This window comes from Pinus tabuliformis, chromosome X (assembly GCF_031772625.1).
Source record: "Pinus tabuliformis cultivar Carrire ecotype Pingquan chromosome X, CPIR1, whole genome shotgun sequence".
NCBI classification, from domain to species: Eukaryota; Viridiplantae; Streptophyta; class Pinopsida; order Pinales; family Pinaceae; genus Pinus; species Pinus tabuliformis.
The window spans coordinates 704713282-704741091 of record NC_142308.1 but is presented as its reverse complement, the minus strand read 5'-3'; the positions used below and the strand labels follow the sequence as shown (position 1 = coordinate 704741091).

Here is a 27810-nt window from a genome sequence, read left to right as displayed (position 1 = left end):
GAAAGCAGGAGAAGCGGAAAAGGAAAGATATCTCCAAGATCAAGTGCTTCCACTGTGGGGAGCTGGGTCATTAAGGGACCCAGTGTCGGAGGAAGAAGAGTAAGGGAGAGTCTTCCGAGACTAAGGCAGTGCCAGCACGGGTAGAGAAGGAAGTTTTGACAGACGATGATTGTGCCATGAGTGCACACACGCCACTTAAGCAGAAGTTGGGAGACATCGAGCTGTAGTTAGAAGCACTACAGACGATGAGGGGTAGGATCCTTGAGGTACCCAGCCTCTTGGATTAGACCTTGCTACGGGAGCCCCGACGAGGAGTAGCAAGACTGGCTAGGTAGGTAGAGACGGATGCGGATGGGGTGGCAGAGACAGCAGCAGTGCAGGAGTCCTGAGACAGCACGAGGCTAGCAGGCGGCAGTAGTGCGAGAGGCACAAGAGTGTTGCACCAGTGTAGGATGGCACAGAGAGGTGTGCAATGGTGCGAGATGTAGAAGAGTTGTTGCAGCAGCGCAGAGGTTAGAGAGGGAGCACTTGTCAGCCGCAGAGGGAGCTTCAACATGTTAAAATTGGCAACTAGGGCCAAACTCCATGTGGGTCATCTTATTTATGGCAACTAATATTTTTCTTGGATCCCTCTCATCGAGATGAGTAGGATTGATCTAAAGATCATCCGATTCTAATAAGTATTTATGAAGATATGAATTTATTTTGATTATGGACAAATTGTCAAGTCGGCCAACAACTTATGTAGGCTCAGAAGCCCAACAGACATGTCTATTCAACCTCTACGTTTTAGTATAAATAGAAGAGGACTTGAAGTCATTTGTCACACACACACACTCTTGTGATCTCACTTCATCCTGTTTTGGGTATGATGAAAATGAGAGCTAGAGGGAGTGCCCTAGGGTATACGTTGCCCTAGATCTAAATGCAGTCATGGAAGAATAAGCTCTACGTTGCTCAAAAAGCCAGAAAAGTCGGAAAAGCCAGAACTGCCGGAAAAGCCGGAACTGCTGAAAAAGCTAGAAAAGCCAGAAAAGCTGAACTGCCAAAAAAGCCGGAAAAGCTGGAACTGCTGGAAAAGTTGGAATTGATGGAAAAGCTGGAAAAGCCGGAACTACCAGAAAAGTTGGAACTCACAGATCGGAAAAGCTGGAAAAGCCAGAAAGTCGGAACTGCCGAAATTGCCATAAAAGCCGAAACTGCCGAAAAAGCGGAACTGCTGGAAAAGCCGGAACTGTCGGGACTGCCAGAACTGTCGGGAACAACTGGAACTACCGGGAATAGTCGGAACTACCAGAACTGTCGGGAACTGTTGAAACAGCCGGAACTACCAGAACTGCCGGGAATTGCTAAAACAGCGAGAGCATCTGTGTCCGAGGGAGAGCAGCATGCAAGAGACAGCTAACTAACATTAGGACAGTTGTATGGTACTTAGCAGCAAATACACCAAGCATGCAATGTTACAGCTAGCATGCAAGGGACAACTAGCATGCAACAACAAGCATGCTAAGGACAACAAGCATGCTAGGGACAACAAGCAAGCAAGGTGCAACCAACACATAGGTCAGGATGGCAACATGGTGCAGCAATGGCACATAATGCAGTACAGTGATGGGTACAGTCATGATTAATGAAGCGTGATGAGATGCAGTGATCCGAATTGGATCCTAAAGAACTCTCTAAGTTTTCATAACTCTATAAAATTCATGCCAAAGTGTCAAAGACTTACAAAGGTCGAGCTTATCAGAAATATCCTCGAATAGTTGTAATTTGTGAGCAGCGCCATGCAACGAGGACCCTCGATCAAGCGCGCCGACCGTTGGCCCATGGTAACAGGCGCTGTCACGAAACAGCAAAATGGGAAGCCTTTTTGAGAAACGGGGGAGGTTTTTGATATGCGATTAGCGACGCGACTTGTTGCTAATCGCATATCGTCGGGCAAACCCCTCAGATAAGAAAAAGCCCCGAGCGACCGGACCCGAAAAATAAAAAACCATATGGAATTCGCCGATTCCATTAGAGGCGGGTCCCACACGAAAACAGGTAGGATATCGGAAGGACTTCGAGCAGTAAGTGGTTTCAATCAAGTCCAGCCCGATGCCACACACTGGGTGCCACGCGTCCAGTGGAAGAGAGAGAAAAACGCTCATATCGAACGAGTAAACGTCGTGCAACTTACCCGCCCGATATGGATGGAGACCGTAGGATCTGGAGGCTCCAGATCGACGGGAGAGATACAATCCGACAGATGACCGAATTCAACGGGGTAAATAGGCCGAATTGTATAAAGGTTTGAAGTCCGGCATGAACGATGAGTTGGTGGAGGAATCATGTTCGCGGGCATTCTAGGAAGTTAAACGAAAATAACAGCAGTTCAAACATTTTCAAGAGAACTAACACTCAGTTCGTTATGAAACAGGTGGCCACCTCCCTGTAAGACATTACATAGTGATGATGACGCCGAACAGAGGAATTCAAACAGACAGAGGCAGGAGAACCAGAGCGCCAGGAAACAGAAACGAACAGTCAGAAAGCAGATTGGCTTTAAAGCCACGAACTAACAGAAACAAAGCAGGCAGTGAGAAAAGCAAGTAAGAAAGCTAAGAGCAAAGAACAGAGAAAGTAAGCCGAGCTGACCTGAAGGCAGCATCGAGCCAGACAGAGCCAGAGAGAGTCAGAGAGTCTGTGTACTCCAGAGAAGGCTTGAGAGGTTCAAGCGAACTCCTCTGGACAAACCTGTCATGTATGAGTCTCAAATTGGGCTCATACTACTGTGACCAATAGAGGTCGAGTTTCAGTAAGGAGAGTCTGTGTACTCCAGAGACTTGGGGGATCCAAGTCCAGTCCTACTGATTTATATCTATTGAGTGAGACTCAAATTGAGCTCACTGTTGTAAAAACTCTGCTTTGAAAACATAATAGAGAGGCCACCACTGAAGGTTGGACCAGGAGACGTAGCCCAGGAGCACTGGGTGAACTCCTTATTAAACTTGTTGTATTTACATGTTTTATTGTTGTGTTTTCTCTAACTGCTTTTGTAATATTCCTAATTAGCCATGGCTAATTGGAATATTCGATTTTGCCCAATTTTTGCCTTCTATAGTTATTTATAAATAAAAAAGTGAGGACGGGGGGCATAACTCACTTTAAAAATAAAAAGTCACTTCCTAGTAGCACAATGTTGTGACTTAAGGAGGAGCCAAGGGGGCCAAAGGGGGATGCAGAAATGGGGCCCACGCAGACAAATGGAGGGACTGCACAGGAGGGAAGAACACATGGCAAGAGGGGAATCACGCAGGAGGAGATGAGCCTAGGGATTGTAAGAGGCAAAGGCTATAAAATAGAGAGGAGCCCCCTCATTTTGCATCATTCAGTTATGTGCATTTTGAGCTAGTTGTTTCGACTTCTGAGCATGCTGGTTGTTTAGCTAGTCTGTAGCACTGTTTAGTGCATTGAGTGTCTCCGTTCGGAGATCTCACCCTTAGCCCCGGGGGACTTCGAGTGCCTGCTCGGGCAAGGTATTTCAATTGGCATTTTAGTAGTAGATACATCAGCATTTCAGCAGCAGTAGTGGCAACGTTTTGGAAGACTACGCAGCACTTGGAGAGGGACGCAGTTCTAAAGAACTACACAATACTATGAGAGGGACACAGTTCTGGTTTGGGGGTTTGTAGTGTGTGTTGTGCTGAGAGATAGATCAGGGGATCAGCCCTTGCAGCTAGAGAGTTTTGGCAGGAGTTTCATGCATATTTCAGTGCAGAGCACTAATAGACTGCGCAGAACCCCAAGGGGGTGATTTTCGGGGGTCGGCCATTCCAGGAGAGCTTTCTGGGTTTTTCTGGGTTTCTTGAGTAGAGCCTGATTCCAGGGTTTCAGCCTTTTCTGAGGAGGGGAGCAGCCCCAAATCATCATTTGTTTCCTAGCAACACAGCGGCAGCATCCACGCAGAGAGGCCATTCCTGTCATTCCGAGAGTATTTCTTCACTTGCCTTGTGCAAGTCGAGGTGCCGTCTGTCTAACACCTCTTGTACTCGTTTTATTGCTCAGTATAATAAAATGGCTTAGCCTTTCTCGCTGCATTTCTTATGTATGTGCATATATTTCCGGTTTACATTATTATATGTTGTTCCACTGTTATTTTATCACTTCTGAGTTATTATATTATTTGCACATATTAGGTTGGAGTTTTTGCTGGGGTTTGAGGAATATTCTGGGTTAGAAATATTACAGTGGTATCAGAGCATAGCTCTGGCTCAGCCTGTGAAGCTAGCAATCTATGACACCAGGGGAAAAAGCCTACATTTGTTACAGAGGTAGGAGGTACAGAGACACTGGACGTAGGTTGGAGAATACCTACGGGGAGGGAGACTGTGTTCCTGTGGTGGACGCAGAACAGGTGGAGCCTGTGGTAGACGCAGAACAGAGAGAGCCAGTAGTGGACGTAGAACAGATGGCCGACGAGGACAGGAAGAGATTTGCGGATATGCTCCTCAAATCAGTACAGGACCTGTCGAGGCAGATTGAGGTGATGGGGCAGAGATTCACGGCAGTAGAGGCCAAACAGCGTGAGAGCCCACGAGTTTTTCAGATTGGTGAGGGATCAGGTGCATCCCATCACTTGCCAGAGCAACGTGATACTGCGCAGCAGGTGGCCTCACATGCCCCTACACGCTCTACCATGCCCACTTTCTTAGGAGCAGACACGGGGGCCGTAGCCCAACAGGAGGCAGAGCCCGGACATATGGGCGATTATTTTGCAGAGTACCAGGCCTATGGGCAGGAGTTCAGGGAAGCCCTCTCATTCAGAGATTTTGTTCAGCTCCAGCGGGATAGCAGACCCCGCGACCATCACAGAGGGTACCGACATTACCATGATGGCGACACCCACCGTGCAGCGAGTAGATTCCACTTGCCTACGTTTGATGGCTCATCAAACAATTCGGCAAAGTCTTGGGTGGAGAAGCTGGACATTTATTTCCAGCTTAACCAGATGTCGAAGGCAGAGGCCATCAAGGTGGCAACATTGCATTTGGATGGCGAGGCCCAGGATTGGTGGTTTCATGGGATGGTTACACTGGGGCACTCCACAGTGACGACATATGCCGAGTTTACCAGGAGACTGATGGAGCGATTTGATCGAAGGGATCCAAAGCAGCATTTCGTTGAGCTGACGAGGCTCAAACAGACAGGGAGCCCAAAGACCTACATTGCAGATTTCTTGAGGGTCTCCGTGATGGTGCCAGACCTATCTACGGCACGGAGGGTCCATATGTATGTTGAGGGGTTAGCAGAGCCACTTCGGGTTTTAGTTCGATCCACTAAACCAGCCACACTCCAGGACGCTATCAGCATGTAATATCCCTAACCCAGAATATTCCTCAAACCCCAGCAAAAACTCCAACCAAATATGTGCAAATGATATAATAACCCAGAAGTGATAAAATAATAGTGGAACAGCATATAATAATGTAAACCAAAAATATAAACAGATACACAAGAAATGCAGCGAGAAATGCTAAGCCATTTTATTATACTGAGCAATAAAATGAGTACAAGAGGTGATTAGAGAGATGGCACTTCGACTTGCACAAGGCAAGTGAAGAAATACTCTCAGAATGACAAGAATGGCCTCTCTGCGTGGATGCTGCTAAAGCTGCTAGAAAACAAATGATGATTTGGGGTTGCTTCCCTCCTCGGAAAAAGCTGAAACTCTAGATTTGGGCTCTACTCAAGAAACCCAGAAGAACCCAGAAAGCTCTCCTGAAATAGCCGAACCCCGAGAATCACCCCCTTGGGGTTCTGCGCAGTTCCTCATTGCTCTGCGCTGCCACTGAAGGAAACCCCTCGAAACTCTACCTGAAACTCTGCCAAAAATCCTCCAATAGGCAAGGGTTGGTTCCCTGCTCAATCACCCAGCATAAATCCTCCTGCAAAACCCCAATCCAACACTACTGCCAAAAAGAACTGCGTCTCTCTCAGTGCTGCGCAGTCCTCCAGAAAGCTGATGAAACTGCTACTGAAAATGCTAGTAAACTACTGTTGAAACGCCAAAGGAAATACCTTGCCCAAGCAGCCACTCGAAGTCCCCCGGGGCTAAGGGTGAGATCTCCGAACGGAGACACTCAATGCACTAAACAGTGCTACAGACTAGCTAAACAGCCAGCGTGCTCAGAAGTCGAAACGACTAGCTCAAAATGCACATAACTGAATGATCCAAAATGAGGGGGTTCCTCTCTATTTTATAGCCTCTGCCTCTCACAATCCCTAGGCTCACCTCCTCCTGCGTGCTTCTCCTCTTGCCACGTGTTCTTCCCTCCTATGTACACACTTCACTCACTCATCAAGCAAAGAACGAAGAAGGAGAAGATAAGCGAAGGAAGGAAGAAGAAAGAGAAGTCGAGTTTTTGGGTTGTCTCTCTCTCTATTTCACTAACGCATGTGAAGTCAAGGCTAGGGTTATTACAGCTTCAAGATCGAATTTCACAAGTTATAAGAGGAAGCACGAAATCGCTGAAAGAAAGGTCTAATAGGTCATCTACTAGCGCTAGAAGAAAAAGAAAGTCAAGCGAACTTGTTGGGAGGCCTTAGAAGACGACTTTGCTTGACTTTCTTCTTCTTCTAGGGCAAGTAGATGACCTATTAGACTTTTCTTTCAACAATTTTGTCCTTCCTCTTATAACTTGAGAAATTCGATCTAGAAGCTGCAAAAACCCTAGCCTTGACTTCGCACGTGTGAGTGGAATAGAGAGAGAGAGACAACCCAAAAATTCGACTTCTCTTTCTTCTTCCTTCCTTCGCTTATCTTCTCCTTCTTCCTTCTTTGCTTGATGAGTGAGTAAAGTATGTACACTGTACATGAGAGGTGAATTTCAAGGCTAGCTCATAGGAAGTGAATGGAATAGAGAGAGAGACAACCCAAAAACTCGACTTCTCTTTCTTCTTCCTTCTTTCGCTTATCTTCTCCTTATTCCTTCTATGCTTGATGAATAAGTGAAGTGTGTACATAGGAGGTGAATTTCAAGGTTGGCTCAAAGAAGAAGAAGAACGTTACATAATATAGATGACCTCCAAGAGACTTTGTAGACATAGGACCACAGACATCACAATGAATGAGATCCAAGATTTCTTTTGACCTTGAAGCACTACTGCCAAATGGTCTCTTGATATTTTTACCTGATGCACATCCCTTGCATACTCCTTCATGATCCTCTGTAATATTCTTAATTAGCCATGGCTAATTGGAATATTCAATTTTGTTCAATTTTTCCTTCTATAGCTATTTATAAATAAAAAGGTGAGGAGAGGGGGACGTACTCACTTCATGAATAAAGACACTCCCTGGTATCACAACGTTGTGACTTAAAAGGTGAGCCAAGAGGGGCCAAAGAACCACGTAGAGGAGGGGCCCATGCAGACACTTGGAGTGACTACGCAGATGGTGAGAAACACGTGGCAAGAGGAAAGCTACGTTGGAGGAGGTGAGCCTTGGGATTGAGAGAGGCCAATGCTATAAAGGAGAGAGTAGCCTCCTCATTTTGGCATTCGATTATGTGCATTTGAGCTAGTCACTTCGACTTAGAGCACGCTGGCTGTTTAGCTAGTCTGCAGCACTGTTTAGTGCATTGAGTGTCTCTGTTCGAAGATCTCACCCTTAGCCCCAGGAGACTTCGAGCGCCTGCTCGGGCAAGGTGTTTCCATCAGTATTTTTGCAGTAGTTTCATCAGCATTTTGGTAGGAGGATTGAGCATCTTGGATCACTACGCAGTCTTGAGAGGGATGACACAGTTCTTTCTGGCAGGAGTTCTAGATAGAGGTTTTGCAGGGGAATTTGTGCTGTGAGGTTGAGCACGAGATCAGCCCTTGCATATTGAAGGATTTTGGCTGAGTTTCAGGCAGAGTTGTGGTGGGTTTATTTCAATGGCAGCGCAGAGCCTTGAGGGATTGTGTGGGTCCTCAAGGGGGCGATTTTCGGGGGTCGGCCATTTAGGAAGAGCTTTATGGGTTTTTCTAGGTTTTCTGAGTAGAGTCTGATTCCAGGGTTTCAGCATTTTCTGAGGAGGGGAATAGCCTCAAATCCTCATTTGATTTCTAGCAGCAGCAGCAGCACGGCAGTTCTCCAGCAACTTGGACGCAGTTCAGAGAGAGGCCATTCCTTGCTATTCTGAGTGTATTTCTTCACTTGCCTTGTGCAAGTCGAGGTGCCATCTTTCTGATCACCTCCTGTACTCATTCTATTACTCAGTATAATGAAATGGCTTAGCATTTCTCTCTGCATTTCTCGAGTATCTGCTTATATTCCATGTATACATTATTGTATGTTGCACTACTGTTATATTTATCTCTTTGAGCTTCCCAGCTAGCATACCACTTGTGTGTTTTCCCCTATACTCTTAGACAGAGTATGGAAAGGGCCAGGTAACCTCTAGATTTCGTCCTCTTTTAAGAGGCAACATATCTGGTAAATGCCCTCCCAGTCCATCTCTGGTTCGAGTTTGCGTGTGTTTGAGGAATATTCTTGATAAGGGATATTACAGTGGTATCAGAGCATAGATCTAGCTCAGCCTGTGGAGCTAGCAATCTATGACACCGAGGGAAAAGCCCTACATCTGTTACAGAGGTAGGAGATACAGAGACACTGGGCGTAGGTTGGAGAGCACCTACGGAGAGGGAGACTGTGTTCCAATAGTGGACGCAGAACACGAAGAGCCTGTGGTGGACGCAGGACAGGAGGAGCCTGTGGTGGACACAGGACAGGAGGAGCCTGTGGTGGACGCAGAGCAGGAGGATCCGATGGCGGATGATGATGGGAAGAGATTTGCGGACATGCTCCTCAAATCAATACAGGATTTGTCGAGCCAGATTGAGGTGATGGGGCAGAGATTCATAGCAGTAGACGCTAGACAGCGTGAGAGCCCATGGGTTTTCCAAGTTGGTGAGGAATCAAGTGCATCCCACCATTTACCAGAGCAGCGTGATATTACTCAGCAGGTGGCCTCACATGCTCCTACACGCTCTACCATGCCCACTTTCTTAGGAGCAGACACGGGGGCCGAAGCCCAGCAGGAGGCAGAGCCCGGTCACATTGGCGATTATTTTGCGAAGTACCAGGCCTATGGGCAGGAGTTTAGGGATGCTCTCTCATTCAGAGACTTTGTTCAGCTCCAGCGAGATAGTAGACCCCGCGACCATCCCAGGGGATACTGGCATTATCATGATGGAGACACCCACCGCACTGCTAGTAGATTTCACTTGCCTACGTTTGATGGCTCATCAAACAGTTCAGCAAGGTCTTGGGAGGAGAAGCTGGACATCTATTTCCAGCTCAACCAGATGTCGGAGACAAAGGCCATCAAGGTGGCGACATTACATTTGGATGGTGAGGCCCAGGATTGGTGGTTCCATGGGATGGTTACACTGGGGCATTCCACAGTGACAACGTATGCCGAGTTCACCAGGAGATTGATGGAGAGGTTTGACCGGAGGGATCCGGAACAACACTTTGTTGAGCTGACAAGGCTCAAGCAGACAGAGAGCCTAAAGACTTACATTGCAGACTTTTTGAGGGTTTCAGTGATGGTGCCAGATCTATCCACAACACAGAGGATCTACATGTATGTTGAGGGGTTAGCAGAGCCACTTCGAGGTCTAGTCAGATCCGTTAGACCAACCACCCTTCAAGATGCTATTAGAAGGACCTGGGATTTACAGGATGTCTTACCCAGCACCCGGACACCTTACCCCCAACGACAGGCTTTTCAGCCTAAGGGGAAGGATGCGAGGATTCTGCCTCCGAAGGGGAATCCAAGACGAGTACAGATTGATGATGATGCCAAGAGGGAGTTGAAGAAGAAGCGGTTGTGCTTCACCTGTCAGGAGCCATGGGCACCGGGACATAGATGTGCTGTTGGCAAAGCACATTTTATTGAGGTCTTCTCCGAGAGCAGCGGGGAAGAGGATGAGGAGGATGATGTGGAGGCGGGAGGTAGTCATGCCATGCAGGATCGTTTGCCACCTCCACCACCACCAGCGGGTGGTGCAGCTTTTGCACCTACTAGAGGGGCCCTTGCAACATTGCAAGGAGTTCCCAAGTATTTGACGCTGCGCATACGGGGGACAGTACGTGGCCAGCGTGTATCAGTTTTGGTTGACAGTGGGGAAACCCACAACTTCATCGATGCACAGATGGTTGAGCGGAAAGGTATACCGACAAAGAGCTTCGATGGATTTTCAATTTTGGTCCCAGGAGATCAGACCATGGTGTGTGATTGTTATGTTCCAGGGTTATCAGTGACGATAGGCACCTACACACTGACTGACCACTTCTTCGTGGTCAATATTCCGGACACCAACATAGTACTAGGTGTTCAATGGCTCATCACTCTAGGGAAGGTCGCTACAGATTGGAAGGCCCTAGAGATGGAGTGGGATGATGAGAAGACAGGGAGGCATGAGAAGATACGGGGACAACACACATAACCGCCTCAGACTGTTTCAGCTCATCAGATGGAGGCAATCTTCCAAAAGGGAGACATAGAGTGGGCAGTGGAGCTACGTGCATCAGAGGCGGGGACTACAGGGCAAACAGTGCACCCAAAGATACAGTCCATCCTTGACTAGTATGCCATAGTATTTGGTGAGATTCCGCCAGGACAGCCACCAGACCGGGGGTTTGAGCACACCATTAAGCTTGAGCAAAGCATACAGGCAGTGATTACTACCCCCTATAGGCATCCCAAGGCCTATCGGGATGAGATTGAGCGGGCCATTAAGGATTTGATGGCTCTTGGGCACATTCGGCCGAGCACGATTCCTTTTGCTTCTTCCGTGGTGTTGGTGAAGAAGAAGGACGACACATTAAGGATGTGCATTGACTACAAGGCCCTGAACAGGAAGACCCTGAAGAACAGGTACCCCATACCCAGGATCGATGAGTTGATGGATGAGTTGAGAGGAGCCTGGTTCTTCTCAAAGATTGATTTGAAATCTGGGTACTATCGGATTCGCGTGAGGGAACAGGATATTCCCAAGACCGCCTTTAGGTGTCACTATGGGCACTTTGAGTTTTTGGTGATGCCCTTCGAGCTAACCAACGCCCCAGCTACATTCCAGTCTTGCATGAATCACATCTTCCGCAGTCACTTGAGGAAGTTTGTGTTGGTATTCTTTGATGATATACTCATCTACAGCAACACTTGGGAGGAGCATCTCCGACAAATTGAGACGGTATTGCGCACCTTGGAGGAGCAGCAGTTCTATGCCAAGCTCTCCAAATGTGAGTTCGGGTTGACGGAGACGTTATACTTGGGACACATCATAGGAGTGGACGGAGTGAGGGTCCACAAGGAAAAGATCAGGGCCATCAGAGATTGGCCGGAGCCGAGAAACGTGACGGAACTTCGAGGATTCATTGGAATTTGTACTTACTACCGAAAGTTCGTCAAGGGTTTCTCACAGCTTGCTGCACCCCTGACAGATTTGACGAGGAAGGGAGCATTCAGTTGGTCGGATACAGCGCAGCGAGCCTTTGACAGGCTCAAGGAGGTTATGAGCAGCTGCCCAGTGCTTGCGTTGCCAGATTTTACGCAGCCATTTGTTTTGGAGTGTGATGCGTCGGGAGAGGGGATCGGCGCAGTGTTGATGCAGGGAGGTCACCCTATAGCCTTTGAGAGCCGGAAGCTCCTTCCGCACAAGAGGTTGTATTCTATATACGACAAGGAGATGTTGGCCATCATGCATGCATTGGCTAAGTACCGGTAGTATTTGGTGGGTAACAGGTTCAAGGTGAGGACTGATCACAACAGCCTCAAGTTCTTTTTGGAGCAGAAGCAGCTACAGGAGAGGCAGCAGAAGTGGATCAGCAAGATCCAAGCATATGACTTTGACATTGAGTATGTCAAGGGTAAGAACAACGTGGTAGCAGATGCCCTTTCACGTAGGCCAGCTACGTTGTCTCTTATGAGCTTGGACACAGACTGGACGGCTCGACTCTTAGTAGACTACTCCAAGGACATATTTGCATGTGAGGTTCTGGATGGGCAGGTGGCGAATGACAGGTACAAGGTGGTCGATGAGATCATCTACTACAAGGACCGGATCTTCTTGACTGAGGGGTCTCAGCTCAAGAAGAAGATACTTCAGGCGTCACATGATTCACCATTCGCAGGTCATCAGGGGTTTACCAAAACCTACAGTACCATTAGAGAGAGGTTCTCATGGAAGGGCCTCAAGGAGGACGTACTCCAACATGTCCGGGAGTGCGATGTTTGCCAGAGGAACAAGGGGGAGATGAACCATCTAGCAGGACTATTGCAGCCTCTTCCCATTCCGAAGGGGAAATGGGAGTGTATTTCGATGGACTTCATCACAGGGTTGCCCATGGTACAGGGCAAGGATTGCATCTTTGTCGTCATTGATCGGCTAACAAAGTACTCACACTTTTTCGCCATATCCACACACTACACAGCAGCGCAGGTGGCCGAGCTGTTCTTTAGAGAGATTTTCAGGTTACATGGTCTTCCCAAGACCATCACCAGTGACAGGGACAGCTGTTTCATGGGCGGATTTTGGCAGGAGCTTTTCTGGTTGGTGGGGACGGAGTTGACACCAAGTACCAATTATCACCCACAGACGGACGGGCAGACATAGATAGTTAACAAGTGGCTGAAGGGCTACTTGCGTAACTATGTCAGTGGGCAGCAGCGAGCATGGCTGAAGTGGCTGCATCTGGGGGAGTACTGCTACAACACTACACATCACATATCCATCGGTATGTCACCATTTTATGCTTTGTATGGGTATCATCCTTTATCTTTTGCTGACGTGATGTTTGGTGCTAGCAGGGCTCTGAGAGCCAAGATTTGGATCCAAGAGAGTCGAGATATTCTCCGAGCTCTTAAGGATAATATGGCTACAGCACAGAACCAGCAGAAGTTGTATGGTGACAAGGGTCGGGTGGAGAGACAGTTTGAGGTAGGGGACCTGGTCTACCTACAATTACAGCCATATCGACAGTCGTCACTAAAGCAGAAGGGGGCTGAGAAGCTCAAGCCCCGCTTTTATGGGCCATACAGGGTGATACGCAGGATTGGACAGGTTGCATATGAGTTGGAGCTGCCCCAAGGTAGCAAGATTCATAACATTTTTCATGTATCATGCTTGAAGAAGGCATTGGGGCAGCATGTGACAGCGACAGATGAGCCACCACCCACGGATGATGAGGGGCACTTGGTGTTGCAGCCAGAGGCTATTATTGATACCAGGGAGAGGCGACTATGGAGCAGGACAGTCCGGGAATTCTTGGTGAGGTGGAAGAATTTACCAGATGAGGATGCCACTTGGGAGAGTGAGAAGATCTTGCAGCATCCATCACTTCAGTTGCTTGAGGACAAGCAACATTTTGCCAGGGGAGACTGTAATATTCCTAATTAGCCATGGCTAATTGGAATATTCGATTTTGCTCAATTTTGCCTTCTATAGCTATTTATAAATAAAAAGGTGAGGAGAGGGGGACACACTCACTTCATGAATAAAGACACTCCCTAGTAACACAACGTTGTGACTTAAAAGGTGAGCCAAGGGGGGCCAAAGAACCACGTAGAGGAGGGGCCCATGTAAACACTTGGAGTGACTGCACAAATGGTGAGAAACACATGGCAAGAGGAAAGCTACGTTGGAGGAGGTGAGCCTTGGGATTGAGAGAGGCCAATGCTATAAAGGAGAGAGGAGCCTCCTCATTTTGGCATTCGATTATGTGCATTTGAGCTAGTCACTTCGACTTAGAGCACGCTAGCTGTTTAGCTAGTCTGCAGCACTGTTTAGTGCATTGAGTGTCTCCGTTCGAAGATCTCACCCTTAGCCCCAGGGGACTTCGAGTGCCTGCTCGGGCAAGGTATTTCCATCAGTATTTTTGCAGTAGTTTCATCAGCATTTTGGCAGGAGGATTGAGCATCTTGGATCACTACGCAGTCTTGAGAGGGATGACGCAGTTCTTTCTGGCAGGAGTTCTGGATAGAGGTTTTGCAGGGGGATTTGTGCTGGAAAGTTGAGCAGGGGATCAGCGCTTGCATATTGGAGGATTTTGGCTGAGTTCCAGGCAGAATTGTGGTGGGTTTATTTCAGTAGCAGCGCAGAGCCTTGAGGGATTGCGTGGGTCCTCAAGGGGGCGATTTTCGAGGGTCGGCCATTTCAGAAGAGCTTTCTGGGTTTTTCTGGGTTTTCTGAGTAGAGTCCGATTCCAGAGTTTCAACATTTTCTTAGGGGAACAGCCTCAAATCCTCATTTGATTTCCAGCAGCAGCAGTAGCACGGCAGTGCTGCAGCAGCTTGGACGCAGTTCAGAGAGAGGCCATTCCTTGCTATTCTGAGTGTATTTCTTCACTTGCCTTATGCAAGTCGAGGTGCCATCTTTCTGATCACCTCCTATACTCATTCTATTACTCAGTATAATAAAATGGCTTAGCATTTCTCTCTGCATTTCTCGAGTATCTGCTTATATTGCATGTATACATTATTGTATGTTGCACTACTGTTATTTTTCTCTTTGAGCTTCCCGGCTACTATAACACTTGTGTGTTTTCTCCTATACTCTTAGACAGAGCCTGGAAAGGGCCAGGTAGCCTCCAAATCTCGTCCTCTTTTCAGAGGCGACATATCTGGTAAATGCCCTCCCAGTCCATCTCTGGTTGGAGTTTGCGTGTGTTTGAGGAATATTCCTAATAAGGGATATTACATCCTCCTTGAGTTCAAGATACCATTCACCATTAAATTTAGAGTTAGTAAGATTTTGTAGTGAAGGTGACCAAACCTTCTATGCCAAAGTTCACATGGACTTACTTCAATGTAAAGGACAGATACCACTTTATATGGTACAGCAAAGGACATTCCTGTTTATGGAAGGGCACCACCAGTATTATGGTATATTCGATTACATTAATAAATTATATACAAAGTGGATGGATCTTATGATGAGCAGGTTGCCAGATGAACACTTTGCACTCTGGAAAGACAAGCTTAGTCTTGTGATCTCCTTGTGTAAGAGGGAGTAAGAACAGTTAAATATCTTCTTCATCAAGATATGCAAGAAGCAGAGGATTGCTACGTACTGCTAAGATCTTTGTTGTAAATCAGTAGGTCTGTAGAAAGTCGTGTATACATCTATATGTTGTTGGGTGGAGTTGTCAGGCTTTCACTAAAGATTTGGTCTGCAATATCATTAATTTTCAGAAAGCAACGTGGCGTTATCCCCTATATGAGGGAATCTTTGGTTAAGATTGAACATTTAGCTATGGGAGCTCCTAGGGGCTTGGGGTACTTATTGAGCTGTGAGAGACCATAGGGTGAGTAGTTCACCTTCCTCTACTGGTGCGTTGTGTACAAGGTGAGTGGTTCAACTTCCCCTGTGATACCCCATGATGGTTGACATGTCTGTAGGGTGAGAGTTTCTCCTCCCCCTACGATTGCGGACACATGTATGTAGGGTGAGTGGTTCACCTTCCCCTACTGTTGATGACATATGCATAGGATGAGTGGTTCACCTTCTCCTGTGGATACCCCAATGAGAGATGCATATAGACATATGTTGACATGTCATTGGAACGTGATTCATCCTTTCCCCACATGTAGGATGCTCATTCCCTACGATTGTTGGTTGACATGTCAGTAGGACGTGGTTCATCTTTTCCCCACGTGTAGGATCCTTCCTACAATTGATTGTTGTGACTTGTTTTTGTAGGATGTGGTTTATCCTTTCCCTACATGTGATTGTAATTTGCGTTTGTAGGATGTGGATCATCATTTCCCTATCTGTGGTTGTGATGTGTGACTGTAGGATGTGGTTTATCCTTTCCCTACGTGTCGTTGTGAGCAGGACGTGACACATTCTTTCCCTGCTATTGATTCAGTATCATCTTACCCATGTAATCCAAGACACATGGGAAGTACCTCTCATCTGGCCAATGAGTTGGGAAAAGTGGATAGCGACCATAGCATTACCGATAGACGCATCGTGTAATGTCGTACTCCTTATGTCTAGGATGAATGATGGCTCTTCAACTTGATCACTTGGGATTAACTCTTGGTTACGAGGACTAACTTTTGTCAGTGGAGAGTGGCAAGGTCTTGTGACTCACTCTCGATCAATTCTTCATTATTCACATCAGTGTTCAGCAGAGATGAGATGAGATAAGATATAGAGATGGTTCATGATGACAGGATGGCATGACGATCGGTGACAATGGTTGTTGGTTTGACAGGTGGAATTCTCCCTAGTTGAGAGGGAGTGTTAAAATTGGAAACTACAGCCAAATTCCACTTTGGACAGCTCATTTAATGAAGATGATTATTGCATTAAAGTTGTCTCTTCGAGACAACCAAAATCGATCTAAAGACTGTCAAATTTGGATAAGTAGAAGAGGGTTTTTGAATTTATGTTCTCTCACACGAAAATTGTCAATGTTAGCGTTATATCTATGTCGGCTCAACAAGTCAATTAGGCACGTCTCTTGAACCCCATCAAATTGTATAAATAGAGGTGCCTTCGCCCTCATTTGTACACACATATCTCATTCATTTCTCTGAAATAGCCGCAGATGAAAGAAGGTTTCTAGCGAAGGTAATGAGGGCAAGTTTGAGATCAGTTTAGTCTCCTTCATGGGTTGCATTCCACAGGTAGGAGGCCGAAATCAGTTTAGGCTTGTCTACACAATATTCTGAGCTCACTTATCTTCATTACAGGACCGAGATTGAGCAGAAAGTGAGCCGCACTTATCAAAGGCTATTGGATGATGTTTTTGGCACACGTATGTATGGGTTTCCTCCTCAACTGTTATCCTCACTCCTAACAAGAGGTACAGAAGACCGTAGAACTTATGTCTCTTGACACAAAAGGTAGAAATTCTGGTTGTTGTCTCATCTAGGCCACAGGCCTAGTCTCCTTGGATTAGTTTGATCGAAAGGCCTACACTAGATCATATATATTGATTTGATGTGAATAGAGACCCTAGAAGAAAGGTCACAACATTGGAAGGAAGTCTAGAGGTATTATAGTCATGAACCTATTAACCCTTACCTAGATTCAGTTTATGCTTTGTCTACCATTGTCCACTGAACAGGACAGATTGTGACTGCCAGAATGCATATTCGATTGGGGTGCTTATTTGGCTTTTGAACAATGGTCCTAGTTATCACATTGACAAGTCAATGTTCACACTGATTGTACTCTATCATCCTCTATTGAACGTTTGATAATAATAATAAGAAGAATTGATCGAGGGTTTTCCCCGTCTTGGGGATTTTCCCTGGCTTGAGCCATATCCTTGTGTTCTCTTGTCTTGGCTTGTCTTCTGAACTTACATTTAATGCTCTCTCATTAGTTATTGCCATATGATGATGGTTAAAGTGATTGCTTATGCTCTAATGGAATTGATAATGGGCTTATGAAGTAACTAACCTAAGCAAAGAACATGTTAACTAAAAATTAACAAAGGGCCACGCTATTGCTTATTCCTTTTATGATCATTATCAAATTAAATGTCTCCCTCTCTGCATTTGTATGAGTTACAAAGGAAACTATAAATTTACATCTATCGCGGGCAAGCAAGGGCATAATCTTTGAGGAACAAAATGAACAGTGAAGCAGAGGCATTTCTTTTACATGCCAAGCAGAGACAGCGCTCAGATGAAAATCATGAAATGGTCATAGATAAAGCGGACACATAGTATTAGGTGCTAGGTTTCAGACTGCAAAGAAACGACAGGGAAAAAACATTGAAGAGTGCACAGAACTGTTTGGGAGCAGAGCTTAGATTGACAAAGACATAGATATGTTTTTGAAAAGTTAGTCGTCTAGGCCAGGCCACAAAACTAGTGGCTCAAACTATTAAGCAGGGGAAGGATACACCTACTTTGATACCATGTTAAACGCACACAAAATAATAGGCAAATTTAGATAAGCCTGTGATTCATTCTATTCACATGATGTACATATAAATACATGTCACTGAGCCTTAGTTTTCAATAATTGTTGGAATTCCAATAATTGTAGGAATTCCTCCACGCCAACCCTAACAGATTAGGTGTCCAACAAATATAAATCATTGCAAGTATGATGGAATCTACCCCAATAGTTTGTAAGACAAAGAAGAAAGAGGGTGATGTAAGTAATAAAGACTATCTCTTCTATCAATACTTCACATAAATCTCCAGCAAGGTACATTAATTGGAACGCTTCACCCATTAAGGTGAATTCAATGCTACTTTCAATGAAAGGAGATAGTAATCAAATTGTTCAAGTGGATTTAAAGAAATCTTGCCTTCAGTAAAATCATATGGAAAGTCGATTGCTTAAGTGAATTTAGCAGAATTATGCCTTCAAAATTGGAGGACGTGATAGTCCCATGGAGCAATAATGAAGTCCCGTGATTGTTAGTTTTTGTACAATCGGGTGTATTCTAGCCACGAAATTTGGTGGAGAGACTAGAATACATGAGATCTCCAAAACCCAAAAATCGTTTCTGGAAATTCCACCTAGAAATGTCTCAGTTAGATTATTAGCCGATTTATAAATATTCCCTAAGTCTAAACTTAGGGAATATGGTTAATTAATCAGTATTAATTGAGATAAAGTGAGAATCATCCAGAAACTCACACAGATCGATCCAAAAATTATCTGAGCCATTGATTAAGATTTAATTTTGGCCGTTGGAGTCCCAACAGGAAGATATAAGAAGGGATCGATGTTGTGATGAAGGACACACCAGTGCAGATACTCAGTTGCCCACGCAGTTCGATTTTCTCAGAGGCAGAAATTCAGTAGGGAAGATAGAGCCAGAGGGTGAGTAGCAGATGGCAAAGGGAGTAGCAGCAGCATTCCAATTGGAAGTATTCCAGTCCTAGGAAGAGGTAGTGAGAGGAAGGTCGAATTCCCCAGAGGTTTTTCACAGAGGGTGATGCAGAAGGCTCAGCGTAAGGCTAGGGAGGCAGTTTTGGTGGCAGAAATTAGCTATGGGGTGTGAGAAAACTCTCACAATAATTTTGCTAGTATTTTCCTCAAATTATATTGCCATTTAAATCATTGTACTCAGAATTACTGCTAAAGAATAAAAATAAAACCCTCATTTGTTGCACCGGTTTTCCCACATTAGGTTTTTCTAGGGACAATTGTCCAAAAATAACTGTGTAAAAATTCTTATGTGTGTGCAAGAATTTCTCAGTTTGTTAATTTTAGGTATGTTCTATGCTTAGAGCAATTTATTTCAATTTTCACATATCTTTCCAGATTAGCAATCACATCAACATTAAAGTAAACTGCAGATAGAACATAAACATAAATCGCAGAAGACAAGCCAAGACAAGAGGACACAAGATGTGGCGCCAGCTAGGGACAAACCCCAATCTGGGGAAACCCTTGATTAATTCTTCTTATATTCTTCAATAGTTCAACAAAGAGAGATAGTTCATGTACATAAGAAGTCAACACTTTGACTTGACAAAATAAGAGCAGAGATCTTCACCATGAAGATGAGGTTGCAGATCTGAGCACATGGAATACAGTTCTGAATTTGGATGAAGGCAAACATACTTCCAAGGTAATTCCATCACCTTGTTGCATCCATCACCATGTTGCATCCAACATCAAGTTGCATCTCATCATGTTGCATCCTACATCATGTTGCATCTCATCGTGCTGCATCTCATAATGGTGCATCTCATCATGTTGTATCTCATCATCACTGTGCAGCACTTCATTACTATGTTGCACCCAACATTCTGTCATCTACATGCTGCATACTACAACACAGTCATGGAACAACCTTAGTTGCTTGCTATGGCTTGCAGCCTAGCAAAGCAGATAGTTATAACTTGTAGATATGATTTAGCAAAGGTATCTAACTGTACCTCATCCGAGACATCAAACCTCCAAGAAGGACATCTTAAACTCTCCTATATAATGCGGATCTATGCTCCATCCATGACTGTATTAGTCACCTAGATCCTACACCCAAGACTGTAGCTTGTTTTCACTTGCTCCCACAGGCTGCATAAACTTCTATCCACACATGGACAATCTTCCACCTAGCATAAACTCAACATAGATGCAACATGCATCTTCCCCTTGATTGATATATCTCTGCTGCAATTTAAGGTCTGGTTAGGGCGAGATGACAATCATCTTCAGCCCACTCAAACATGCCCAATCTTCCTTGAAATTACTGCGGCCATTCCTTTTATTCTTGCTGAGCTGAACAGTTCCCTAACATAGAGTCTCGGCCTCCTTTTACAGCTGCCCAAAATGACCTGCAACTGTGTTAAGCCTTCAGTACTCTATGGCTCTAAAGTCAGCCCTTAAGTGACCCTAGAATCCTTCTATGAGTTGTGGCTTCCTTTCCCCTCAACTCAGACCTGTGTAGAGGAAGAAACTAACCCAAAACAATCCTATCATTCCTCACGTCTTGTCCTCTTCTTGACTGTGGATTAGGGCCTCCTCTAGCTGCGAATTAGGGCCTTCCTCCTGCTGCAGATTAGGGCTCTTCTAGCTGCGGATAATGGCCTCTTCTAACTACGTATTAGAACTGACTGCAGCTAGGGCTTCTTGGATCTGCGGCCAGATCTTCTTCAAGACTGCGGCTAGATGGTCTTCTTGCATGACTGTGATTAGGGTTGTGTATAAGACTCTTCCATGATCCTCCATGACTGCGTCTAGATCTCATTAGGGCAGCGAATTAGTCTCCTCTATGGTAGCATATAGATCTCCTCTTACCTGCAAGATGATCTCCTCATAAGACTGTGACTAGGGCATCTTAGGTTCAGCGTCTAGGGCTTCTCCCTCTATAACTCTCTAGCCACCAAACCCAAACAAGTGGAGAGAGATCATCAGTGAAGTGAGTGTGAGAAATGACTCTAAGTCATCTCCTTTTATACTAAAACGTTGAGCACTTGTGGGGTTTATTTGGTTGCTGGCCGACCTTGATGATTTGTCCAATAACACAAATAAATTCATATCTCTATGAATACTTATCGGAATCGGATGATCTTTAGATCAATCCTACACCTCTCGATGAGAGGGATCCAAGAAAAATATCAGTTGCCATAAATAAGATGACCCACATGGAGTTTGGCCCTAGTTTCCAAATTTAACACTCCCTCTCAACTAGGGAGAACTCCATCCGCTGATCCATATGTCTGATTATACTATCTCTGCTCTACTCTGCTTTGTTGAACCATGAAGACGAAGAATTGATTAAAAATGTCTCATACCATTCTCTACTGCCCAAAGTCAGTTTCATCTTAAGAGAGCATGTCATATCACTCTTACTGACTCGAAGCCAATTTTATTGATCCAAGATCAGTATCGCAAGAGAGTGTCTCAAACCACTCATACTGATCCCAGATCAATGGAGGTCATCCTAGCATAGGGAGTACAGTAGATACAATGATGCGTCCATCGATAGTACTACTATGGTCCCTAACCCCAATTCCCTGCTCATTAATCAGATGAGAGGTCTTCCCATGAGTCCCAGACTGCATGGGTGGGATGCCTTGACAAGAGAACTAATCATCCTGTCCACAGGAGAACGAATCATCCTGTCCCACAGTCGCCATGGGAGAACTAATCATCCTAGCCCACAGGAGAACTAATCATCCTGGCCCACAGGAGAAATAATCATCTTGTTTCACAGTGGCCACAGGAGAACTAATCATCCCGTTCCACAGTCGCCACGGAGTATCACAGGGGAAGGTTACACCTGTCACCCTATACATAGTGCACCACCAGGGGAGGGTGAGTCTCCCTGTGGTCGTATGTCGCTCCACTAAGTACCCCAAGCCCCCCAAAGCTCCTAGAGCTCAATGCATGCAACATGCAGGACCCTTATAAGAAGGTCTCTCAACGACTCCAAGTCGTTCGAGAAAGTCACAGATTTGACCTTTCCCCGGGGCTTTGACAAAATGTATGTGACCTGTACATCAGTCTCAATGCAATGGAGCCTCCTCGCTCATCGACTTACCATATCCCAGATAAGGCAGTATCTGATGTCTATCTGCCAAAGCAATCATCGAATACAGGATTCCTCAACAATCGAATCCCCCCTAGTTGTCACGGAGAATAACAGTGGTATTCATCATGTGTAAAAACAGTGCACTGAAGAGCTTCCACAACTAGGCAGCTTCACACGAGATCATACTCGTAGCTATGTATTCGGTCTCGACAGTGCCTATAGCAACCGACTTCTGCTTTCTGCTCATCCATGATATCGAAGCAGAATCCAAAGAAAACCAACACTGAGAAGTGATCTAGTGATCCTCCACACTGCCTGCACAGTCAGCATTCGAATAATCATGCAGCTTCATATTTACGGTAGTGTATCTCAATCCATGAGAGATTGTGCCCCAAAGATATCTCAGAAGATTCTTGGCACCAATTCAGTGAGGCTCAACCAAATATGAGCTCACCATGCTAACTGCAAAACATATGTCCGGACGAAAGTTCACCAAGAACATCAGTGCAAATGAGTTTATGAAACTCAGAGGAATTTCCCAAATTTGGTCCGACATCATCGCCATATAACTTCTGAATGTTAAGATCCTTGAGGTAGTCACGGGTTTGTAGTTTACCATTCCACATCCAGAATCCAATTCCCTCTTACTTCTGCAAGTGAGAGGGTCTACACCTGTCTGAAATAAATCACCCTCAGAAGATGCCAGTATGAGAGGTCTATCATCCACAACCTTCAAACAATGGTTTAGATCGACTTCACTCTTAGTGAATCTCAGCTTCATTTGACAGCTATCACTCCTTCCATATCAAACCCAAGGTGATCTGCTTCAAGCCATAGAGGGCTTTCTTCCACCAACACACATGAGATTCCCGATCATGAATCTCAAACCCCCTGGGTTGTTCCAAACCTATGGACCTACTACATGAGGTACATCTCGGTCATGTACCTTCATGCTCTTCTTGAATTCAGGCATCCCTGTCACCATTTGACTTACATCGGGTAGGGCCCCATAATAGACCTCCGGTGCTATAGATGACATGTGTTAATTGACATGGTCCCCAATGGACCATCCTGCAACTTGATACAAATTGCCAACCCTAAACCCATGAGTAAAAGCATTTTTGAAAATTCTATTTCCAAACACGTACCTTTCCATCGATGAATGCCACCCTGAAACTTTTTGACTTCCATTGCCGAAATGGACACCAGGTTCTTCTTGCGATCAAGCACATAAAAGAGATTCTTGTAAATGAATCGAGTTACCCTTATTCAATTGAGGGGTAACACTCTTTCCGGGATAGGTGGCATCGGCTCCAAGTATAATCCCACAAATGTTTCCATCTCTACCAAATTAGAAAGAAAGCACCCTTCTATTCGATGGAGTGCCTTGAAGCACTACAATCAATAAGCTAGATTCCCAAAGAATCTGAAGGAGAGGGCCAATACAAGATAGCACTTCTTTATCTTCTCAGAAACAACATTTGATTCTTCATACCTGGGGTTCCTTGCTTTCTTGAAGGGTCAACCATTACCTTGATGACCTACACTGTCATTCCTCTGATCATTGAAGATGTCCCTGGAATGATTGTTATCATCATCAAGTGATGTGTCTCTACCATTCGGACACTCCTTTGCATAATGGTCGAACTTATTTCAACCAAGGTATCTGCCTTTCCTTCCTCCCTTAGATCAAAACTTCCCATAGAAGTGATCTTCAAGTAGGCCATTAGGAACTTCCGCTGCCCCATCCTGATAATATTCTCTACTTCAACTTCACCCTTGGTGAATTTGAAGAGGGGTGAGCAATCCGTTGATCCTTTTGTCCTTTCCCAAGTATCTTCAGTGATTGCTCTTTCACTCTTGCTTGGGAATTGTCTTCACCTCAGCTCTGATACCATGTTAATTTTAGGTATGTTCTATGCTTAGAGCAATTTATTTCAATTTTCACATATCTTTCCAGATTAGCAATCACAACAGCATTAAAGTAAACTGCAGATAGAACATAAACATAAATCGTAGAAGACAAGCCAAGACAAGAGGACACAAGATGTGGTGCTAGCCAGGGGCAAGTCGCAAACCCCAATGTGGGGAAACCTTTGATCAATTCTTCTTATATTCTTCAATAGTTCAGCAGAGAGAGATAGTACATGTACATCAGAAGTCAACACTTTGACTTGACAAAATAAGAGCAGAGATCTTCACCATGAAGATGAGGTTGCAGATCTGAGGACATGGACTGCAGTTCTGAATTCGGATGAAGGCAAACATTCTTCCAAGGTAATTCCATCACCTTGCTGCATCCATCACCATGTTGCATCCAACATCAAGCTGCATCTCATCATGTTGCATCCTACATCATGCTGCATCTCATCATGCTGCATCTCATCATGTTGTATCTCATCATCGCTATGCAGCACTTCATTACTATGCTGCACCCAACATGCTGTCATCTACATGCTGCATACTGCAACACAGTCATGGAACAACCTTAGCTGCTTGCTATGGCTTGCAGCCTAGCAAAGCAGCTAGTTGTAACTTGTAGATATGATTTAGCAGAGGTACCTAACTGTACCTCATCCGAGACATCAAACCTCCGAGAAGGACATCCTAAACTGTCCTCTATAATGCGGATCTATGCTCCATCCATGACTGCATTAGTCACCTAGATCCTACACCCAAGACTGTAGCTTGTTTTCACTTGCTCCCACAGGTTGCATAAACTTCTGTCCACGCATGGACAATCTTCCACCTAGCACAAACTCAACATAGATGCAACATGCATCTTCCCCTTGATTGATATATCTCTGCTGCAATTTAAGGTCTGGTTAGGGCAAGATGACAATCATCTTCAGCCCACTCAAACATGCCCAATCTTCCTTGAAATTGCTGCGGCCTTTCCTTTTATTCTTGCTGAGCTGAACAGCTCCCTAAAATAGAGTCTCGGCCTCCTTTTACAGCTGCCCAAAATGACCTGCGGCTGTGTTAAGACTTCAGTACTCTGCGGCTCCTTAAGTCAGCCCTTAAGTGACCCTAGAATCCTTCTATGAGCTGCGGCTTCCTTTCCCCTCAACTCGGACCTGTGTAGAGGAAGAAACTAACCCAAAACAATCCTATCATTCCTCACGTCTTGTCCTCTTCTTGACTGCGGATTAGGGCCTCCTCTAGCTGCGGATTAGGGCCTTCCTTCTGCTGCGGATTAGGGCTCTTCTAGCTACAGATAATGGCCTCTTCTAACTGCGTATTAGAACTGACTGCGGCTAGGGCTTCTTGGATCTGTGGCCAGATCTTCTTCAAGACTGCGGCTAGATGGTCTTCTTGCATGACTGTGATTAGGGCTGCATATAAGACTCTTCCATGATCCTCCATGACTGCATCTAGATCTTATTAGGGCAGCGAATTAGTCTCCTCTATGGCAGCGTATATATCTCCTCTTACCTGCAAGATGATCTCCTCATAAGACTGCGACTAGGGCATCTTAGGTTCAGCGTCTAGGGCTTCTCCCTCTAGATCTCTCTAGCCACCAAACCCAAAACAAGTGGAGAGAGATCATGAGTGAAGTGAGTGTGAGAAATGACTCTAAGTCATCTCCTTTTATACTAAAATGCTGAGCACTTGTGGGGTTTATTTGGTCGCTGGCCAACCTTGACAATTTGTCCAATAACACAAATAAATTCATATCTCCATGAATACTTATCAGAATCGGATGATCTTTAGATCAATCCTACACCTCTCGGTGAGAGGGATCCAAGAAAAATATCAGCGGCCATAAATAAGATGACCCACATGGAGTTTGGCCCTAGTTGCCAAATTTAACACAGTTTCCAATATTTTATTTTCCGCAGTATTTTTATGGTGAAAATTGCAGTTGTGATTTTATTCATTGTTTGTCATAGCAAATAAACTGCACAATTTAATTTACAGTTAGGAAAATAATTTTCAGTTGCTGCGATAGATGAAATTTTCACAGTGATCTGGATATCGAGCATAGTATAATATAAAACATATGGCCTTGTACAGTTTGTAATCATCTTTGTAAATTCTTGAGTTTTTAAATTAAGGAAGAGTTGAACGTTGGATATAGAGATGAAGCAAAACAGATGATAAAACATAGTCATCTACATTTCTGTAATCATTTTTATGAAGCCTTGAGTTTTTTAATTAAGAAGGGCTAAATAGTTGAAAAGCAGCATTTTCGTGTTAAGTAGGGCCTTGGAATTTTAAACACTGAAATACTACAAGTCAAAGAAAAAATTATAAAATGACTTTAAAGTTTAATAAGGGGCAAATTGTGTGTGGTGACCAAGATTAATAAAATGTTATTAGTGGAATAGTTCGGTGATATAAGTATCATAAAACTACCTAATGAATGAAATATGAGGTCCTCTATCACACTACATGAAATGATTCCATTTGTAATAAAATTATATATTCCACATCTCACGTGTATTTCATGTATTCATCTTAACATAACTTACAAGTATTGCAAAAAAAGAGGAGGGGTAGAGAGACAACCCAAAGTTCCATTCTGCACAAACATAGGGGCCTATTCGAAGATGCAAGTAAAGCCCAGCATTTTGAACAAGCTTCACAAATTTAACAAGATCATATCTCCCCGCAAAATTGTACTACATTAAAAACAACATAAGGTTATTAAATGCAAGACCCTTTGAAATTTTCTGACACTTCCCAAAAACAACTTTGAACAACTAAGTTGCTAACAAGCAAGAAACCCTTACATTGATCGAAAAACATAGATTGGCATAATTAACTGCTCATGAGCATATCTAAGGTAACAAACTTACTGCTTGACTACATGCTTTGTTCTTGAGATAACCAATAGTGCCTGCAAATTAATCTACAATACTCTATATATGTACGATTTTCTAGAAAAAAAAATAGTTCATACCTGCCCTCTAACAGGCTCGTGACCATTCCAAAAGGTGTAAGTCTGGATCACATCTGCTCCGCCTTCTTTGCTCATGGAAAGCAAATGCGGCCACATCTGATAACACATAAATAGGAAACGTTTTAATTGAAGAGCATCAGCTAGCTCTACAAAATGGAATAAGTGATGTAAGAAAAATAAAAATTAGCCCAATGCCAAATAATATGCTTGAGATTTTTAGGATACCCTCATGATGCATTGGGAATAGTATGAATTCATCAAGGACATAGTAACCACATTTAGAAGAATGGTTCACAAGCACATGCCCACTTTTTCAATGTTGACACCATTGAGAAAACCCAACCAAACCCATGCACACTAATTAATTTTAAAGACTTATTAGTTGCACGACTTGAGGATTATCGGTAGAAAGATTTGGCATAGCATTGATATTTTTGGTCTCTTAATACAAACAATTCATGTATGAAACTTCTATCAAGTTTGTATTGGTTATTCCTTCTATGACTAATGGTGGCCAGACTTATTGGTACAGAAAAGAGGCACTAAGCTATGAGTCCGCTAAGACAAAGTTCACAAGTGTGACTACATCACAGCATTTCCAATTAGCCAGGATTCCCATTGATGTAAATTATTAATGGATGTTTAGCACAAAAGCGTGCTTTCACATAAATACCAAATATGCAAAAAATAGTTAATTAGCGTGAAGATGGACAGTTCGATAATAGTCAATCAAATTACTGAAGTATATAAAAAGAGCGATGGAAAAGATGTCAGAGTCAAGTTTTATGAAGTAATTGCACAGTATACTGTCAAGCAATTAGCTGTGGATGTAATGAAAGGAAGTGATTGAAATGCAACTGTGGTAAGCGTTATGCAATTTTGCATGTGTTCTTTTCATTTTGTTGTTCATTCC

General features: G+C 44.4%; 1 protein-coding gene across 1 annotated transcript in view; it reads right to left on the bottom strand.

Annotated features, from left to right (window-relative positions):
• The window catches only part of BGAL9 (beta galactosidase 9), a 474420-nt gene that overhangs the window by 432304 nt on the left and 14306 nt on the right, over positions 1-27810 (bottom strand). Inside the window, exons 2-3 of the mRNA XM_089453307.1 lie at positions 26898-26993; positions 26504-26616 (exon numbers count right to left, since the gene is read on the bottom strand). Coding sequence (XP_089309433.1) covers positions 26504-26616; positions 26898-26993 — 209 coding nt within the window. The remainder of the gene's footprint in view (positions 1-26503; positions 26617-26897; positions 26994-27810) is intronic.